Consider the following 19,233-nt stretch of genomic DNA (forward strand, 5'->3'; position numbering starts at 1 on the left):
AGGTTGTGAGGGATGGGAACAGAAAATCTGGAGATTTATAAAGGGGTACTATCGAGTAGTTTGGTATTTTGGTGCGTGCCCTACAGACAGTGCAAGGTCGATCGGATGTGGGTTGGAGATTATTTGTTTGTATACGGTATGACTATCTGAAGCGGTCGCCAGAATCTGCTCATGCTTGTACCGTATCTATGTACCTAGATACGTAGATGCGTACTCCATACTGATATCTGTCAAACACCCAACACAGACATTACTCCCCCCTCTTGCTTTGTTCGCGCTAAACTCAGTAATCGAAGTTCTCAAAATTAACCACCACCCCAGGCAGCCAGTCTTGGACCTCCTTCCTCATGGCTGGCGCTGTACACAGGTACCAGTTATCGACTTGGGATTCCCACCGTGTCAAGTCGTCCTTGGTGATCCTCCTCCTCTGGATCTTGACACCCGTGTCGATCAGCTGCTGAAGTTTGGCCTTCTCACCAGCAGCCAGCACGGACTCGTCCCCAGTCAGGAAGATCGTCGTCTCAGAGTCCTTGAGCTTGGGGTATTGCGTGAGGATGTCGAGAGGTAGTCCGACATCGCGGATTCCGACGGACCAGCACATCTTGAAGTTTTCAAGATCAATGCTCCCCATCTGGCCCAGGAGCGGTGTGATTCCAATGCCTGCGGCAACGAAGGCATTCCGCTTGTTCGGCTCGAAAATGAATTCGCCGCCGAAGCCGCGGATGCCAACCTCGCACATCCCCTCTCTTTGCCATTCAAGCCAACCCGTCACATGGCCGACGTTTCGGACCGTGACTTCGAATTCTTCGCCGTGGAGGCCCAAGCTCTGCGGGATGGAAGAGACGGTGAAGGTGCGGATGAAGTCGTCGTTTAAGCTCGTAGGGTCGTCGTCGCGCATATGTGAGTATCCCATGTCTAGTTCCGCAGACAGGTCCATGGCCATGTATTGCCCTGGTTTCCAGGGACCGAAGACCGCCGGGTCGGTCAGCGCGAAGCGGTATCTCGTGATTGTCGGAGTCAGCTTCGTCTTCTTGAGCAGTTTGGCGGTTGTGGGGACGCTGTCGCCGGGCGTGTTGCCGAATCCGTCGGTCTTTTCGGTCGTGAGGTATCGGATGCGTGGGTTATATGGTGAGCGACCATGTGAGGCATCGTTTGTTAACTCTCCTCGAAACGGGAGCCCGTTCTCGACGAATCTTGCTCCTGTGATCTTCAGGCTCACGGCGAGATTCGATTTGGCGATGACTTTGCTTGCAGTGGCGCCGACAAGGGTTTCAGTGTCACCTGTCACATATAGCACGTCGCCGGTTTCGAAGTCCGGGATGACCAGACCGGCGTGTGGAGTAGCTTCCAGGTTGCCGAGGGTCTGGTAGAGGTTGTTGCCGCTATACTCGGGCCAGACGATCGTGCTGGATTCGTCTGGGTTGTCGGGCTGCGTGACACGGATGAAGCCGGGTGGTCCACCGCGGTGGTTACAGTCCATATCCTCGTGTTGGTGGGCCGAGGCGATGAAGAACAGGTCAGCATTATGTATCAGGTCGATCGCCTTTTGTGAGAGATGTGTCGACGACGAGATGAGTCGTGGCTCTGGAGTGTGAGCGATGATGTGCTTCTTGTTGAGATATTTCGGGCAGTTCCCAAGGCTTTGATCGATTTTGACGACCAGTTGAAGCTCGCCTGATTTGCCGTGCTTGATACCGTCTTGAATTTCGGGTTTGGCGCCATTTGGCTCGGTCGCAGTCAATGCACCAGCAATGACTTGCCCTGCTAGTTTAACTCGAGAGCGCTCCTCGAGATGGATGCTCAGGCCGGCCATCAGCCGCCCTTTGCCCTCGGCTCGGATGACTTCCCCGTCATCTTTACCTTGGTAAATTGCTTGTACAACTGGGTCGAAGCTTGCGTCAACCGTAGTCCGGACCCCCATGACACTCTGGGCCACAGGCTGAGCGATGGGCAGTTGATCCGACCCCCAAACGGTACACCAGGGTCGGTCGTCATCGTCGAGGGTCCCGATCGCCATCATTGGGTATCGCTGGATCCAGTTGCCATATCGTGGCGCGAGAAATGGTGTTGTCGGGTTGTCATATCCGCCGACGCGAGTTCGTTTGTGAATTGCAACTTCACCCTCATGCCACGGGGCCGCTTGAAAGAATGCCATTTTCCTTTTTCTGCTTACCATCAGCAATGTTCGCCTTGATATGGGAAACGTGAAGATGGAAGTAAATGGGCGTCACCACCAGAAGTATTGATATATATTCTCCTTGAAGCGGAAGGTCTAACCACCCGTTTGTGGCCTGGATTTGAAATGGACAAGGCGGGTTCTACTCCGAAACAAGCAAAATATGATGAAAACGACGCCGAAAGAGGTCATCCAGGATCCCAATCAACCCGGAGAGAGCGACATATTAAGGCACCCATCGTCGTCCGCGACAAACGGCACCGCGCCCAGATGGACTCGGGCAAGGGAGCGAGGAATTGCTGGAGCACTAAAGCAGAGACTGTCAGCACGCAGTCGAGACCCCGCCGCTTAAGCCCGGACGTGAGAGCAGCGAGAGCAAATCTGCACGCCCATTGGCTCAAGCGTGCTGCTAGGTTTGTAAGCCAGACAACGCGTGTCGGAGAGCGAATGAACGCTCAGGACGCGGCTGGTGGATCTCCAATATAGAAACGAGCGGGCCGCCTTTCCAATGACATTCAAAGCCGTAGTTAGAGCGGCATTAATGACGTACATGGTACGGCAGAGTACAAAGTCGGGGCGCGAGCTGTGAGTGAGTGGCTGGTACGGTGGAGTACAGGCGGGGTTTCTGCGTGTAACACGCGATGCGCGTCAAGTCAGTTTGATTAGAATTCAAACCCGTGATGGGAACACATCTTCACAAGATCTGCTCCGAGCTGCAAGATGGCCGCCCACTCAATTAGAACGACTCTGCTATGAATCAAGCTCCTGCACAGAAATCCCCCTCGGAATGCCACACATACTCCAACTCCTCCAGGAAGAGCAATTCTTCACCCGAGCAAATATTCTGATATCGTTGTTTCAGGTCACGCCGGACAAGAGCAATATCCTCGGACTTGTCGACCGCATACCCGAAGATCAGAGTCGGCCAGGAACCAAGGTAACACCTCGACCATTCTTCGTTGGCTTGTGCGCACCGTAGAATAGCAAGTCCTCTACGAACTTGCCAGGTATCACCCGTGGGCGGCAGGGGTGAATCCAAGTCGCACACTTCGTGCGAGCGCATCACCCAATCGAGGAGAAGCGACGCAGCAAGAATATGAAGACTCGTGGAATGTTGATGGAAGATTCGAGCTCGCTCAGAGGGCTTTTTCGTGGCCCATTTACCCTCTTCTTTCACGCAGTGGTCCTCTCTAAGGATTGATCTTTCCCAGTGCTGCATCTCTTCTGAGAGTCTCCCAAAATCTGCGTTTGGTTTTGCTGGACTTTTGCAGAGCTGCACAATTTCGATGATGAGCGTCTGCAGTGACAGCGGGAATCCAATCACCGGACTATTATCAGCTGGTGAGGCGTCTGGAAATGTCAGAGACTGCAAAGTCTCTTGTGCCTTTGCACAGAATTCAAAATCAGGCTGAAACTCAACTGCAAAAGGACGGTTGGCGGTTTGGCGGAATATCTGGTAAAGGATACTCTCCCATATTATTCGGTGGATTGGGCGTGGCATTGGCGCCCGCCTCGAATGAGCATTTCGAAGCTTCATCAGTTGCGTGGCCCCCGCCACATGCTTGCCGATATCCTTGTTGGTGTCGACATTGAACACCTGCATACATTGGTGGTCAATAAGCGGAAGATTTGGTCAAGCCGTCTGAGAGCGGCTGGCGAACGGGAGACTTACCCCATGGATATACAGGAGGATGATGGCTTGCAGCAGCGCATCATTGAAATCATCACGACTCCAGTCGATTCTTGTCAGGGTGCGATTAATGCCCGATACAGCACGGGCATAGTACCGAATACCAGCTTCGTTCAGTTGAGAACTTCCCGTGAGGTGATGCATATGTGATGCGCCACAAGCTAGGATAGCATTCCTCAGCCCATCGAACCCCAGGAGCATTTCAACTATTTCAGGCACAAGCTCCGATTGAAATCCTGGATGGCTAGTGGAAAGCAGCAGGAGGGGGAGAAATCCGTTGACGAAGTGTCGAAAGCAGTCTACTTCTAGGTCGGATTGGAATGTCGCTGAGTTCAAAAGGTCTGATCTGAACCCGATTTTCCGGCACACAAAAGATGGCAATGGGCTCGTAGCCGGCTCCGGTGCGACGATAGCTGATTCTCGGACAACGGTTTCGGTGTTTTTCACAGACCTTGCAGGCGACAGTGACTTGGACGTTCTCGATGCGCGGCGATGTCGTCGATCGTGCAGCTCGTCCTGCGTGGGCCATACGCAAGCTCGGCTCGATTTGATGCATCTGTCACAAGAAGCAGGCCTTCCTGCTTCATTGCATTTCTTCCGTCTCTTGCGGCCTGCCAAATGCGCGAGGTCGGTGATGAACAACAGCGTGGGGTCGGGGCAAGACTTACAGGTCAAACAACCAGTCTTGGTTCGGAGTGTGGCACTTGATGCCACGTGGAGGGGCATTTGATCTCAGCTCCGCTCGCGCGTGTCTCAATGTCATGGAGGAGGCAGCATTCATGATGAGCGAGACAGTCCAGGTGGAGATGGCTAGCTCGCTTTTAGGAACCCTTATCAATTATTCGGGCTTGGCTTCGGTGGAAAGGGCGGCTAAGAGGAGGAGAACGCATGATTGGGGCACCCGCATCAAAGATACACAGTACGGAGTATGTACTGGAGCCGACCTCACAGCCGACCGAGCCAAGTTATTGGTTCTGAAATGCTTCACGAATACGACCAAACTTGTCGCACAACCTGGACACGACGCGGCAACGACACATCGCAAGACCAAGCTTCTTATGCTCTCGGCGGTCATTACGATAACCCCACGCACCACGGAGGCAATGTCAACTTCTGTTGTCTTGCGTCCTTCTTCCATACGTTCCTCAAAGTGGTGTACCCGGCCTATATGACGAGATCGGAGCGTTCATTAACTGGTAGGTTGTCTGTCCTTGGAGGACGCTCTGCTTGGTTCCAGATCAAGGGTGAAAAGACCAAGGTCTGCCCAATTGCCATTTGACGCTTGACAGCTGCGACCATAGCTGACAGAAAATGAAGGAAGCCCTTCTTGCCATAAAGATCAAGTCTCTGTGCGGGCATGCGAGGCTTCTAAATGTCTCACATGACACTGCATCCGCAACAGAAAGACACCCTAAACCAGGACCTTTGATATCAGCTCCACAGCGGCCATCAATTCCTCATCCTGCTCAGATCTTGCGATGACTTGAACGTGACACGGCGCCCCATCGACAGCTTCCGGGTCATCTACCAGCTGTTAACTCTGTCAACTGCGACACAGGCTGCCAAAACACTTACAGTCTGGAATTCTCGGATCAGGGAGGTCGATGTTCTTGTCAGCCTTGAGATAAGGGATGATGCAGGCAGGGTACTGCTTGCGGTGTTAGCGTCGGCCACGGGAATCATTCCAAGATACAGGCGTTGATTACTCACCGCAAGGAGATTCCACATGACCCTGTTGCTTGTCAGACCCTGTTTCAAGTGATCGGAGATTTGGGGAGACGGGCTACTTACGTGTAAGGGGGCATCCTGAATGTGTCGTGCGGCACTGCAGTTTTGTGAGACCCCGGGGCCACAATCACATCCAGTTTGTTCTCGACGAAGATCTTCAACCAGTCCTTTCGGAACTTGAGGCGCTCCTCGTTCATGTCAAAGAGCTCGCCCAAGCTCTTTACCTTGCGTCCCTCTGGTGGAGGAGTATACATGTCCTTGACAGAAGTAACCCACGGCTCCCCTGAGGCCTCGATATGTTTGAACCCCGTGCCCTCGTTGTCGATGTCGAAAAAGTTCCAAGACAGCTCGGTGGCTGCTGCAAATGAGGGGAACTTTTCGAGCATGACAATGTTGTGACCGGCCTGCTTGAGCTTGTCTGTTGCTGTCTTCAGTGCCCTTAAGATGGTGGGTTGCACAGGCCAGGTCGGGCATTCGAGGATCACGCCAATGGTCAGAGTCGTCTTTTCCTCCACGGGGTGCCAGGGCATGGCAAGAGCCGTATAGTCATAATTCCATGGCTTGGAATTGATAACGGTTTCTAGGAAGAGTCGCAGATCCCGGGGACTCTGGGCGAGCGGCCCTGCTACCGGCATAATGCCCGTCCAGCCATCGAGAACAGGATTGGTTTGACCTCCAAATGGGACGCGATCGACGGACGGCTTGAAACCAAACGTGCCACAGCAGAAGGCGGGAATACGGATGGATCCTCCAATGTCAGTCCCGACACCGAGAAGCGAGCCTCGCATGGCAACGAGGGCGCCTTCTCCGCCACTGCTTCCGCCAGCAGTGAGTCTGAGCTTGTTGGGATTCAGAACTCGACCGAAGACATTGTTCTCCGAGTCCGCCGTCATTAGCGTTTGCGGAATGTTGGTTTTCACGTACAACACCGCGCCATTGGCAAGGAGAATGTCAACCAAGGCCGAGTTGGACTCGGCTGCTGGGCGACTGATGAATGACACGTAGCCGATGGTCGAGTATGTGCCTTTGAGGTTGAAGGAGTCCTATATCATTATTCGTCAATCCCGCCTCCCGAATCTGGCACACCTCCACCACTTACCTTGATCGAGATAGGCATTCCGTGCAACGGTCCCATCGGCTTTCCTTCTTTCTCGAGGTATTCATCGAGATATTTGGCTCTCTCCAGAGCTTTGTCGAAGAACATCTCGGTCAGACAATTTGTCTGTAACCATCAGTGACGGCCGGCAGTTCGTGGGGATCTAACTAACCACTTGATGGGCGATAGCAGCTCTTTTGCAGAACGCTTGGGTTACTTCAAAAGAGGACAGTTCTTTCGCGGCCATCTTGGCGATCAAGTCGGTGGCATCATGGTTCTCGGTGATATCAATCTCCTTCTCCGTGAGAAGGCCGCACTTCGCTGGAACATCGAGGACATTGGTATCAGCAGTGGGACTGACGGTGTCCAAAATGCTCGAGGGCAGACGCCATTCTTGCGGCAACGCCTTGGCTACTTGAGCACGTTTCGCCGCGACGAGGATTCTCCAATCTTCTCGGACCATATCGATTGCGAAACGAGATTACGATAGACCACTGGAGAGAGATTTGATGGTGGTTGCTGGTGGGAGAAGTCCAAGCTATATGTGCCTTGACTTTCTGACCTTACGATATCAGAACCCCGAAGGGAGGGCGCTCAACCCGAATCACGGCTTCGTATCAAAAGGTGGTGAAGTGAGGGAGGTGAATGCTCGCTCATACTTCTCAAGGCCCATCTAGGCCCATCCAAACAGGACGAGAATACTTGGCCTCAATCGAGACGTCTCAGTGGTCGACAAGGACGTCAATCACACGGAATTGCGCGATCTTAGGTTCAAGCTAATGTCCCGGAACGGCGATGGGGCGGTCGACGAACTCCACGTTACGCAGCCAATCGTACAGGATAGCGCAGCTCGAGCTGGGGCTCCAGGATAAGCCCGGCCATGCCCCAGACCCGTGCCGTGCTCCCGATTTTGGACGACTACATAGATCAGCAGGGTTATCTCGAGGGAAGCTTGTCGACCGGCTCAAGGAACCCTGCATGTCTTCGTGGCCGTTGTGACGATTCTCAAGGTCAACCATGTCGTACACGTGTGTCCCCAGCAGCCGTCCGGCGGAGATCCCAGAAGTCCTTATCTCTCGCAAAAAGCTTCTCCGACTTTACCGCTGGCTGGACATCAACAATCGAGCTGCTAGAGCTATCTCGAAAGTGAGAGTTTGTCCTTATCGAGAATGTCGACGGTGGCCTGTTTCCATTTCGAGGCAGCCACATATCTCCCCGATCAGCTGTCGCGGACATTTGCGATATCGGGAAGACAGAAGCATGTGCCAGTGTTACTCTCCACCTGTCGATCGCATAAAGAGTTATCAAAGCCACGTTTCCCCTCTCTTCTGGATCGGGTGCCTTTCCATCAGTCGATCACCTCGTGGGAGTACCAACAGCGGCAACCAAGATGGCGGCCTACAATCTGCCTGTCGATAGTGTCCCGGGCACGGTACACCTCGTTGATATCGAGCATACTATGCACACGAGACATGCTGGGTCCGGTGACAAAGATATCGTTCTGGTGCCCACACCCTCGAACGATCCTGACGATCCGTTGAACTGGTCTCCTAAGCGGAAACTGATGAATACAATATCGGTCAACATGTGAGTTCTAATCAGATTCGCCGTTGCTTGTCTGACCACGGAACACTTCTAGTTACACCCTGGTCGTCGGGATTGCCAACTCGGTCGTCTATTCTGTGCTTGTGCCACTGTCAGAGGCATCCGGCGTTTCCATCAGCACGCTGAACCAGGGAACCGGCTACCTATTCCTCCTCGCAGGCTGGGGCCTGCTCTTCTGGGTAAGGCACTCCCTCCCTTCAAGTTCGTGTCAGAGATTTGGCCTTTGCACCAGGAAGGACAACGCCAGTTGTCGGAGACATGCATCCCATATTGCATGCGAATATCGGCACTAACCTGTGGGGAACAATAGCAACCCTTTGCTCTGAGGTATGGCAAGCGATTGACATACATACTTTCGATTTGCGGCACGATAGGTGTAAGTCATCCTCATCCTCGGATTACTACTGGGAGGAGCAGACATCTACCCGGCCGAGACGGTCCCGGACCACCCTTTGTTTTGTGCTACCAGTACTGACGGTGTTGCAGTGTACCATGTGGGGCCCATATGCCCGCAGTAACGGCGAGTGGATTGCGAAGAACATTCTCGGCGGTTTCTTCGCGGCACCGATAGAAGCGCTTCCAGAAGTGTCAGTAACGGACATCTACTTCCACCACCAGCGGGGGACGTACATGGGTCTCTATGCTTTTTTCCTCGCCGGAAGCAACTACTTTGCTCCCGTCATCTGCGGCTTCATTGCAGACCGCCAAGGTTGGAAGTGGGTGTTCTACTGGCCCACCATATTTCTCGTCGTCGGTCTAGTATGGTGCTTTTTCTTTCTCGAAGAGTCCAACTACAAGCGCGCCACTGTCGGCATCGTCGAGACCACCAGCGGCAGCCAGAGTCCCACGTCTGTCACCATGGCCGAGAAGAGCGGAGAGAAACTGCCCGCGGTCACGAATGAGCCCGCCAGCGTTGAAAGCGGAACCATCACCTATGGAACCAACAAGACGTATCTCCAAAGGCTCTCGCTGTGGCAGCCGTCGAAGGGAGAAAATATGCTGCCACGGGCTATCAGGTCGCTGAAATATCTCGGCTGGCCTGTTATCTTCTACGCTGGCTTCAGCTACGGCAGTTATCTGGTGGGTTGGCTGCGGCATCGCTGTCTTTGCGTGTATGCCATGCTAATGCGATTCCTCGCAGATCTGGTTTAATGTGCTCAACGCCACTGCAAGTATCATCCTCGGAGGCTCGCCGTACAACTTCAAAGCTTCAATGGTCGGGCTCTCTTACCTTTCAACGTGTATCGGAGTTTGTGTCGGAAGCTACTTCACAGGTCGATTCAGCGACTGGCTCACCATCAGACTCGCCCGACGCAACAATGGCATCATGGAACCGGAGCAGCGGCTCTGGCCATTCGCCGCGTGCATCATTGTCGTCCCCGCCTCTCTTATCCTCTGGGGCGTGGGAGCTGCCCATCAGGTTCATTGGTTTGGCCTGGTATTTGCCATGGGGACCCTAGCTGGCTCGACCGTGTTCGGCATCACCCTGAGTGTCAACTACCTTATCGATACTTATCATGAGAGTAAGTGGCTATCATCTCTGCAACGATCCCATCTATCGGGTTCCACACAGGCTAATACCTCGGCACAGTCAGCGGCGACGCAATGACAACGATCATCCTCGTGCGGAACACTATGTCCTTCGCAATCGGGTATGTACCACCTGGGATCCTTGCTTCTCAGCTTAAGTCGGCTAACTTGTGGCCGTGGCCGGACAGATACGGCATTACTCCCTGGCTCGATAACCTCGGTCTCCAAGACTGCTTCATATCGGCTGCGTTCATCGGCATGGCGGCGTCTTCGGTCTTCCTGATCATGATCTTCTATGGCAAGAAATTTAGGGAGCGCAGCAGAGTCAAGTACTGGAACCTGGTGGCCGAGCTGATGGCCAAGGGAGATGCAAGCATCTAACAAGCACAAGAGTACAGGAGGTATCACGGATACAGGGGATGTGCCTTGGCTTCATGGACCTGGAATATCGGTTCTGCTCTGGGGGAATCTCTATAATTATGAAGTCGCTTGCTGGGGTACCGGAAGTCTTGTCATTCGAGTGGACCGCGATAGAGTAGACTGGAGTAGAGTAATAGAGTAGCTGAGTAGAAATATGAGCAATCATTCACCTGGAAATGTGCAGCGCCACATCGTGTGGCGCAAAGCTGCAAGGCTGTGGCTAAGATGACTAAGCAGCCTTGTCCGCGACCGGAATATTTTTGCCCTGTTCAGGTTTTCAATCCCCAGGCAACTCGCACGACAGTCATGACAAAATCATCTTATCATTGTATAAGTAGCAATCCCTTAGGCTGCCATCGTCAAGTCTCCTCCGCTCTTACAGTATGATCTAAGTCTTTATCTTCTGCTCGCTCTACCCCATTCCAGCGACCTGGGTCACGCACCCGCTCAATATGCTCAGCCTTGCGCGACGCCTCGATTGTTCAGACGGTACAAAGCAGTTGCGGTCGCGGACCTATTCGGAGTTGAGGCTCGTGTTCCGGAGTCTGCGTTAAGCGATCCCATTGATGTTTGCGAGGGCCTCTTTTGGTCGACTTCATCTTCGCTACTCAACATCACGGGTGAAGTGGTCTGGAAGGGGTTTCGCGGTTACTGAGCCTTCTTCCTCCTTCAACACCAGCGCGTGCACGGCTTCTAACAATATACCCTCCGTCGACGCCATGGCGACCACCGTGGATGGCGTCATAAATGACTGCGTCCACCTATCCTCCCTGCCTTACTCGGGCTGTGACACCCGTATAGTGTCGCTCCTCGACATCAACATCCCCGATCAGGCAACTGAGGAAGAATATCGAGCTATCTACACTCGGTATATCCAGAAATCCTCACTGGGAAGCAGGGCCTCCAATGCCAGCCGACTCCGCGATGCCGTCGAATCTATCAGGTATGGCGTTGCGCCTCCCGTCGCGTTCCCCACCGAGACGGTATACGGCCTGGGAGCGGACGCGACGAACGAAGCGGCCGTCAGCGGGATCTTTGCCGCAAAGGGCCGACCTAGCGATAATCCTCTTATCGTGCATATCGCGAGCATTGCGCATCTCGAGCGGATTACGGGCGAGCCTCTCCCTGACGTGTACGAGCCGGTGGCTCGCCGGTTCTGGCCTGGCCCATTGACGATCCTCCTCCCTATACCGGCGTCAGGAATCTTTGCGAAGAACGTCCACCCTGCGCAGAACACCATTGGGTTCCGCATTCCGTCTTCCAAGTATGCGAGATTCTTCATCGCAGCCGCGGACAGGCCGATCGCAGGGCCGAGTGCGAATTCATCGGGGAAACCGAGTCCCACAACGGCGGCACATGTTCTGCATGATCTGAGGGGGAAAATTAATTTTATCCTGGACGGTGAGGGGTGTGACGTCGGTGTCGAGAGTACAGTTGTCGACGGCTTGCATGATCCCCCGCTCATCCTCAGACCGGGCGGTGTGGGTTTGGAAGAGTTCAGGGCCTTAGGACGAGAAGTCGGTGGCGAGGTCGGCGAGAAGTGGGCGAGAACCACCATCGGATACAAGACATCGGTGCATCACGCGGTGGAGACGGCGTCAAACACGAGTGGAAGTCCGTCCGTGGCTGCATCGACTACCAGCGGGTCAGGAGGCGCTACAGCTTCTGAGGAGCTACATGCGGATCACTCGAACGGCAGCAGCAATGGTGTTGCAAGCTATGAAGAGGATGTCAACGGGGCTCCTCGTGCCCCTGGAATGAAATACAAACACTATGCGCCCCGGGGACGGTTGGTTCTGTTCTCCAGACACGCATATCAGGCAGGTCGGGTGCAGGAGAGGTTGGACCAACTCGCGGGAGCAGAGACACATCAACCCGTCAAAGTCGGCATTATCTCTTGCCACTGGCCCCCATTCGCTGGCCTCAAAGACATCTCCTCGACAGTCGATCCCACGCGCATCACCGAGATCTCCAAGCCGAAAGAGGGTGGGCAGAAGAAACCAGATCCGATCCTTCATTCCGCGTACGCTGACATCACATCCATCGCGCCCCTGCGCGTGAGAGATACAGATGTGACCCTGTACAATGTGCAGCTTGGCACTGAGATCTCCTCACTCGCGCACTCACTGTTTGGTGTATTGCGGCTATTTGACGAGCTGGAATGTTCATACATATTTGCGGAGATGGTGCAGCATAGCGGGCCATCGCCTCTGCAAGACCAGAGATCGACTTCTGAAGTCACGAGCGGAAAGGTCACGGAGGGAGGCACAGACCGGAGTGGCTCAAGGCAATTGCGGCGTGATCTCGAGGATGCGGTGATTGATAGGATCGAGAAGGCGGCGGCGGAAAGGGTAGACGAGTAACCGGGTGACCAGAGGAGCGCTGATCAGAGCACCGGGCTCAGACGTGCTGGCTCAGACGTGCTTTGCTCATGTATTGTACGAGTAGCGAGGGCCTGGAATAGAACGATCGCGGCTCTTCCTGGACTTCTTTATTCATCACTTTCTCTATATGTTAGAACGTGGGCTTCCACATATTGGTGAAACCATGCGCCTGAATGGACTCCCTCCAACAGGCTGAGATATGGCCACGCCAACTTGAGCTGTGGCTGTGAGTGTGGCTGCGGCTGCGGCTGTGCTCAGCTGAGGAGTCGAAATCAGACTTGATATCTTGATATCACCAATAGTGACCCATCCAACGATGAGCATCTACTGAGTATATGCTTCTGTAGTTCGAGTAACTGGCAATGTCATGACGACACTAACACTGGCGCGACCCCGCTAAATCACGTGCAGCGACTGATCTGCCTGATTACCCAATCACGTGACTGCCCGACCGGGTAGCCAAGCATCCCCGCGCAAAGCGGTGAAAGCGCGTCGCCTCGCGTGCTCGACGTTGATGATCGTCACTTCAATACTCTTTCGACACTCATCCTCCAGGCTTCAGCTCATCCCAGCTCATCCCGTCTTATCCCAGCTCGTCCCATATCATCTGTCTGGTCACGATGGCCATAGGGTTGCCCTTACCCAAAGAAATCTCTGACCTTCTGATTGCATGCCGAGAGGCCATCAAAGAACAGAGATATGAAGAGGCAATAAATTCAATCACCGCGGCACTGCATGGCTCCATAGCGAACAACACTACGGTCACCGAGCTGATCGGTGTCTACGACTATCGTCATGCCGCGTATGTGCGTCAGGGTGACCTGGAATTCGCCCTTCAGGACGCCAAAACCATGATCCGGCTTGACCGCAACGATGTGCGAGGATATCTTCGATGCAGTGCGGTCAACCGGTTGATGGGCAACATGGCTGTCGCACTGCAATTCCTGGAGCAGGGGCTCAAGCACTGTTCCGAAGCAGATGACCAGGACATACTCCTGAAAGAAACCCAGAGAGTGCGCGACAAGCTGGCCGCCGAGCGTGTCCTTTCACGGCCAAGAGACCCCGTGGCCACACTTCCCTTGGAGGTAATTGAGTTCATCATGTCATACCTCGACTATAGACAGCACGTTCGAATGCTCCGAGTTTCGACCTCTTGGAAGCGCGTACTGAGCGTCCTTCCACCTCTGATTGACACGGTCTCTTTCGTGGGCGCCAAAACAACCGTCTCCTCAAGGATGGTGCGCGCAGCTCTCAGGCGAATTATGGCTCCCAAGATCCTCAGGGCGGTTGGCCTGACAAGTGGTGCTAGCACCGTACTCCAGGACTGGCTCCACTGGGACAAAAGGATATCTTGCCTGGAAGTGCTCGAGATCAGTGATCCGACCATCCCCATGCGCACATTCTCTTTCAGGAGCGACGTACTGAGAGAGATTGCGCTTGACTTCCCGACGCTCTGTGGGATGGAAATAGTCCAAGAGGTCCTGCGGCGGTGTACGGCCCTGGAATATGCCCGGTTCACGACCTGTGTGTCTGGGGATCAATTTCCTCGGTGGACGCTCAGAAGCAACACTTTAATTGAACTGGACTTGAATTGCGAAAAGAACCCGGCCGAATTTGTGAGTCAAAGTGAATTCCTGCTCTGTGCCCTACTTCACCCCTTCGCCTAGTGAACCCTTGCTGATGATCGTCCATGTCTAGCTCCGACTTATCATTGATTTGCCGGAAATCCGTGTCCTCTCTTTGAGTGGTTTTAATGACCCGCAATGGCCAGGAGATCTGGATTTGCGCGATTCCCAGTATCTGACGACCCTCTGCCTGTATGATTGTGCCATCCGGGATCTCTATCTCCCGCCAACCCTCAAACACTTGCGCATGGAAAGCTGTGAGATGCAGACAGAAAGAGCCCCATGGCCTGCCGCAGGACCACAACCAATGCTCCCTGGGCTGGACAATCTCGAGACCCTCAGCATGCTTCATAGCTTTCCAGGGGCCCGATTCTCAGAGCCGTTTTTGCCAATCATCCGCCAGTCCGCGGCGCTGACAGACCCCGGCCACCTCAAGTGCCTGAAGTTCAGCTACAATCTGTCTTCACTAGATCATTTCGAGGCGATCATACAAGCGAAATGGTGCCTGGGCCTGACGGAGCTACATATTGATAGCCCCAATATCGTTGACCGATGCAGCCCTTTTGTCGTTCGATCCTGTCCTGATCTCGAGGTGTTCCATATCCGGGGGGCACCGATCACGGGTGTCTTCATCGTCGATCTCATCCTGGCGCCGAGATCTAAGCTGCGGGCCGTCACCGTGCAAGACTGCCCCAAGGTCCACAAAGATATCATACCGTACGGGGAGGGACGCGGCGTGCACGTCAAATTCATCTCATCGGCAGAGAAGGCCGGCAAAGGCAGTGGGCGCAGAGTACGCGAGTTGGAGTAATGCATTCCTTGGATAGGTGGACTCTCCCACAGACGCACACGCGGAGAGAGCGAAAAGGGAGAATGGAGGCAACAAGGGGGATTTTTCTTCTTTTCCTGTGTCCCAGATGTGTTTCTCGGTAATCAGGACCGTCCATTCTAACGGGTTGGTCCTCCATATGACCAGCAGTAACGAAGTAACGAAGTAACGAACCGTTATGTACGTGACGAAGCAACAACGACGGGTTCAACGGCAATCAATGTCATCTGATTTAATAAATGATCAAATTCACTGCTCACTCAAACTCAAGCTCAATCCCTGTCCCCATGTCAGTCCAATGCGTACTTCAACCCGCAGGCTACGGCGAGAAAATGGCGGCCCCGAAAGGATAATCGTACATACCTGTCTATGTCTGCACGCATGTCTACACGTATGCATGGAAGATGAGTGGGAACTGTCTTGGTGAGGCGAGATGTGATTGAATGACTGCAGATTGAGATGCAGATGAAGAAGCAAAAGCAGATGCTGTATACGGAGTAGGTCGCCAGCGTGTACTTGAACAGCATAGAATCAGGACCCATTGGTAAAAAAAGTTAGATCACATATATCCGTGTCACACATCACGTTGTCAGGGTTGGTATTGCAAGCAGCCCGATTTTTTATACATACAGTATATCTCGATCTCCTCTTTCTTTTATGGCACAGTGGTTCGTTGTTTTAACAGAGTACTCCGTACTAATTATGCTGTACGCATTCCCAGTCATAAACACTATGTCCTACCCACCGGCATTTCCAACATATCTTCGCCCGCTCGGGCGATGACAGGGCGGTACTCGCCCTCGCCGAACAGCAATTCGTCATCCGTGTCCACGGACCTGTCGATCTTGAAGTACCGGATCTCCCACTCCTCGTCGATGACGTCCCCGTAGGTTTCCAAGTCCGCCCACAGCTCGGGATACGCCTTTCTGGCCCACTTCTCCACCTCGTCCTTGCGGTACTGCCAGGGGATGGCGTTGTAGAAGGTGCCGATGGTGAGGGCGTCGGGCGACTCGCCTATATCTTGCTCCATCTCCTCGATCAGCTCGACCGTGTTTTCAAACTCGCTCTGCCCGGCCAGCGCGCCGATGTACGCATCGTAGACCTCTTTCGTGATGACTAGGTTGAAGCTCTGCATGAGGGCCATGATTTGCCGAGCCTCGTGGCCTCCCTGAGGGATCCATTTCTCGCAGGCCCGGAGTGCGAGGATGAACGAACTCAGTGTAGGGCCCTCCCTTGACTCCATGATCTTCCAGAAGTGGTCGATGATGGCGACAAAGGGCTGCTGGCACTCCGTGTACGCGGCCATGAGGCCGTTGTGGATTCGCGTGGTTTGTTCCACTTCTAGGTCGAGTTTCAGCATGTTGTAGATCATCTGGAGACCGTCGATGTCTTTACATGCGGCGATGCCTTCAAAGCATTTGGCGTAGGCGGCCGGGGTGGGTCGGGCGGCAAGGTCTTCTCGTTGACGCATGTGTCCGAAGATCAGACATGCAAGGTCTGGCCGCTTGCGGGCGAAGAAGGATTGCATTATGGCAACACGGTCCGTGACGGGCGTTTCAGGAAAGGCGTGGCGGAAGAGTTCGTAGGCATTGAATGCGCGTTGGTCTTTGACGGAGAGGTCGGTTATGAATTGTTGGAAGACGGCGCTGATGCGGGCGCGGTCGTCTCTCGGGTAGGAATCCACACGGTGGCGAAGCAGGCCAGTGGCTTCTTCGAGTTCGTCCTTTTGCAGGAACACGTGGCACAGGCCTGCGATAGCTTCGGCTTCGAGGTCCGCACCAGTGGAGAGGAGGTGGTCAACGATCTGCATAAGGTGGATGTATTCTGGGTCGCCGGAAAAGGAGAGTGATGAGATGTAGTGGTTGAGGACGGGCACGTCGGATCGATCGAGAGGCACGTCTTCCCGGGAGAGAAGCTCGTAGGTTTGAGCTGCCGCGGTGCGGTTGCCTTGTTTGAGATCATACTCTAGCTGTATGACTCGCGTTCGGCCGTCGGGATGGAGGCCTAGGGATTGGGCGAGATCTAAGTAATGTGAGGCGGTCTCGGCGCTGTTTCGTGAGTATGCGTGCTCGATGAGTCGGTTCATGGTCTTCATGGATACAGCATCGGTAACCCCTTGGTCTGATAGCTGCTCGATGATTTGTCGCATATGTTTCACACTGGGGTTATGGGTGGCATGCCAGACGACCAAAGTCCCTGCCATGTCCCCGGAATCGGTTCTTTGCTGTAACAAGCCAACTGCCTTTTCAGCCCACTCCTCTTCTCCGTTTCGCATAGCACAGTCCACCACTTTGATGAGAGTCGGCGTAGTCGGCACTTGGCCGTTTTCCAACGGGAAGGCAAACACCTTTTTCAGCGCACTAATCTCGTCATGTTGGGAGAAGTGACTGGCGAGCGTCTCCTGGGAAACAGCATCGAGGGGTCCGACGGTGTCTTGCACTTCCCGCACTACTTTCCAGAACTCCTGGTTGCGGCCTTCGTTGGCTAGGCCCTTCAGCACCGCCGTCCACATGGGGAGGCTAGCTCTTTCCGAGCTGGTGGGTGACTTGCGCAGAAGTTCTAGAGCCTCTTGAGCAGACCCGGTCTTGGATAGCACCGTAATATAGGTCACCAAGAGAGAGCCTTGAGCCTCGTGCCGGCCATGATCGACAGGATGGTCGATATCCTGGGCAGTGGATGAGCGATCCTTGAGTGCGTCGAATACTTGTGTGGCCAGTATACGGGCATCAGTGCGGAATCTATCGTGGCCGGTGGAGGAGGCCAGAGCGAGCAGGACATTATGGAGATCTTCTTCTGACAGGCTCGTTTTTGGGTCGGAGCCCAAGATATGCCCACGCTCTTGCAGGTGTTTGAATGCCTCTGTAGCTAAGAAGACGTCGTTCCTCGTTAACCGGCGTGGGGACTCGATCATTGTAGCGAATAGGAATCTGAAAGCATCGACGACCTCATTCTCGGGAGGTAGTCTGGACTGGCTTCTCCTTGCCCGGACGAGATCGACCAGCTTGCCTAAAGCCAATTCAACGTTGGCCGTGGTACTCCTCGCACCCTCGAAACCCTTCCGAGTGGTCCCGAAATTGATACCGAAAAGGTGGCGCTTCTGATGGAGTGCGTAGGTAGTGCGTGGGTGGTTGGACAGCGGCTTCGCCCTCGTCGCCAGTGCTCTTTGGCAGCCTTGAACTACATATGGCCGATTTGCGAGGATGGAGCGGAACACGCCGCGGGTCAGATGGGAAGATTTCATATCGAGAAGTGTCACCCTGGGTCACACCAGATTGTCAAGGACAGGAAGGAAAAGGGGCATGTCCAAGACTGATATACATCCACACATCTTGCAATGATGATGGCATGATGAACGTGGAGTGACAATTTGCGGAGTTGCAGCTCGGGCTCGGCGCAGTTTCCTCTTTCGGCTCTGGTACTCATGCGCATTTACACGAGTCCATTGCTCGTCGTCGACCTTCACGACAGCATTTATCAGGGTGCACCCGACTGATAGCCATGTCTCCGCGACTGCTGCAGATAGGCCGTGCGAGCAGACTCGCTGCTGCTTCGCCGCTCGACCGTACGCCCGTGTCCCCACTTGCAGTATACCTGAATCTAACCTTGAACAGAGACGATAACACGCGGAATTCTGTCGACCGTCAAGGAATCCGACCGCAAAGTGGCAATGTCGATAGAGAACCAAGCTATCGCCCGGCAGTTGACCAGACCATGGAAGGCTGGTGATGTCTATGCTCCTCACGACCTGAGCGCCGCAGAAGCTCGCAAATGGAGGGTCAAACATCGTCCCACCACTGATGCCTTCGACGCCTTATCTGTCAACCCTCTGACATTGTACAAGGTGAGTGTACGCAGTTCATCAAGATGTTCACGTGTACTGAGAAGTCCTAGAACTTCTCTGTCATGTCCGAGTACGTCACGGAAATGGGCCGAATTCGACACTCCAATTCAACCGGATTGCGACCGGTCAATCAAAGAAAGATCGCCAAGGCCATTCGGAGAGCCATTGCGCTAGGGTTGATGCCGAGCGTGCACAGACATCCTGAGATTCTGAAGAAGGAGATATCGACGAGACTGTCGAATTCTGGACGAGTAAGATGAGTAATTGACAAAAGATCTACCTTGGTCCGACGGTGGTCTGGCACCCTCA

The 19,233-nt window shown here is 54.0% G+C and overlaps 9 protein-coding genes across 9 annotated transcripts; 4 read left to right on the top strand and 5 right to left on the bottom strand.

Annotated features, from left to right (window-relative positions):
- Positions 1 to 283: 283 nt before the first annotated feature.
- G647_08625 (uncharacterized protein) lies at positions 284 to 2,155 on the bottom strand (the record flags this gene model as incomplete). The annotated part of the gene is made up of 1 exon (XM_008732933.1): positions 284 to 2,155. The coding sequence occupies one exon, from the start codon at positions 2,153 to 2,155 to the stop codon at positions 284 to 286; it is 1,872 nt and encodes a 623-aa protein (XP_008731155.1).
- A 778-nt stretch (positions 2,156 to 2,933) lies between these two features.
- Positions 2,934 to 4,067, bottom strand: G647_08626 (uncharacterized protein; the record flags this gene model as incomplete). Its single annotated transcript, XM_008732934.1, has 2 exons — positions 2,934 to 3,773; positions 3,849 to 4,067. The coding sequence occupies 2 exons, from the start codon at positions 4,065 to 4,067 to the stop codon at positions 2,934 to 2,936; spliced, it is 1,059 nt and encodes a 352-aa protein (XP_008731156.1).
- Positions 4,068 to 4,110: 43 nt separating this feature from the next.
- On the bottom strand, positions 4,111 to 4,422 carry G647_08627 (uncharacterized protein; the record flags this gene model as incomplete). Its single annotated transcript, XM_008732935.1, has 1 exon — positions 4,111 to 4,422. The coding sequence occupies one exon, from the start codon at positions 4,420 to 4,422 to the stop codon at positions 4,111 to 4,113; it is 312 nt and encodes a 103-aa protein (XP_008731157.1).
- An 855-nt stretch (positions 4,423 to 5,277) lies between these two features.
- On the bottom strand, positions 5,278 to 7,153 carry G647_08628 (uncharacterized protein; the record flags this gene model as incomplete). The annotated part of the gene is made up of 6 exons (XM_008732936.1): positions 5,278 to 5,390; positions 5,442 to 5,514; positions 5,577 to 5,598; positions 5,658 to 6,637; positions 6,694 to 6,816; positions 6,863 to 7,153. 6 exons carry the CDS (start codon positions 7,151 to 7,153, stop codon positions 5,278 to 5,280), a joined length of 1,602 nt encoding a protein of 533 aa, XP_008731158.1.
- Positions 7,154 to 8,080: 927 nt separating this feature from the next.
- On the top strand, positions 8,081 to 10,206 carry G647_08629 (uncharacterized protein; the record flags this gene model as incomplete). Its single annotated transcript, XM_008732937.1, has 7 exons — positions 8,081 to 8,277; positions 8,330 to 8,474; positions 8,606 to 8,671; positions 8,782 to 9,375; positions 9,437 to 9,818; positions 9,887 to 9,947; positions 10,014 to 10,206. The coding sequence occupies 7 exons, from the start codon at positions 8,081 to 8,083 to the stop codon at positions 10,204 to 10,206; spliced, it is 1,638 nt and encodes a 545-aa protein (XP_008731159.1).
- Positions 10,207 to 10,964: 758 nt separating this feature from the next.
- Positions 10,965 to 12,608, top strand: G647_08630 (Sua5/YciO/YrdC/YwlC family protein; the record flags this gene model as incomplete). Its single annotated transcript, XM_008732938.1, has 1 exon — positions 10,965 to 12,608. The coding sequence occupies one exon, from the start codon at positions 10,965 to 10,967 to the stop codon at positions 12,606 to 12,608; it is 1,644 nt and encodes a 547-aa protein (XP_008731160.1).
- A 641-nt stretch (positions 12,609 to 13,249) lies between these two features.
- Positions 13,250 to 15,065, top strand: G647_08631 (uncharacterized protein; the record flags this gene model as incomplete). The annotated part of the gene is made up of 2 exons (XM_008732939.1): positions 13,250 to 14,245; positions 14,328 to 15,065. 2 exons carry the CDS (start codon positions 13,250 to 13,252, stop codon positions 15,063 to 15,065), a joined length of 1,734 nt encoding a protein of 577 aa, XP_008731161.1.
- Positions 15,066 to 15,813: 748 nt separating this feature from the next.
- G647_08632 (uncharacterized protein) lies at positions 15,814 to 18,324 on the bottom strand (the record flags this gene model as incomplete). The annotated part of the gene is made up of 1 exon (XM_008732940.1): positions 15,814 to 18,324. The coding sequence occupies one exon, from the start codon at positions 18,322 to 18,324 to the stop codon at positions 15,814 to 15,816; it is 2,511 nt and encodes an 836-aa protein (XP_008731162.1).
- A 426-nt stretch (positions 18,325 to 18,750) lies between these two features.
- On the top strand, positions 18,751 to 19,184 carry G647_08633 (ribosomal protein S18; the record flags this gene model as incomplete). The annotated part of the gene is made up of 2 exons (XM_008732941.1): positions 18,751 to 18,924; positions 18,975 to 19,184. The coding sequence occupies 2 exons, from the start codon at positions 18,751 to 18,753 to the stop codon at positions 19,182 to 19,184; spliced, it is 384 nt and encodes a 127-aa protein (XP_008731163.1).
- Between the last annotated feature and the right edge of the window lie 49 nt (positions 19,185 to 19,233).

This window comes from Cladophialophora carrionii, assembly GCF_000365165.1.
Source record: "Cladophialophora carrionii CBS 160.54 unplaced genomic scaffold supercont1.7, whole genome shotgun sequence".
Lineage (NCBI taxonomy): Eukaryota > Fungi > Ascomycota > Eurotiomycetes > Chaetothyriales > Herpotrichiellaceae > Cladophialophora > Cladophialophora carrionii.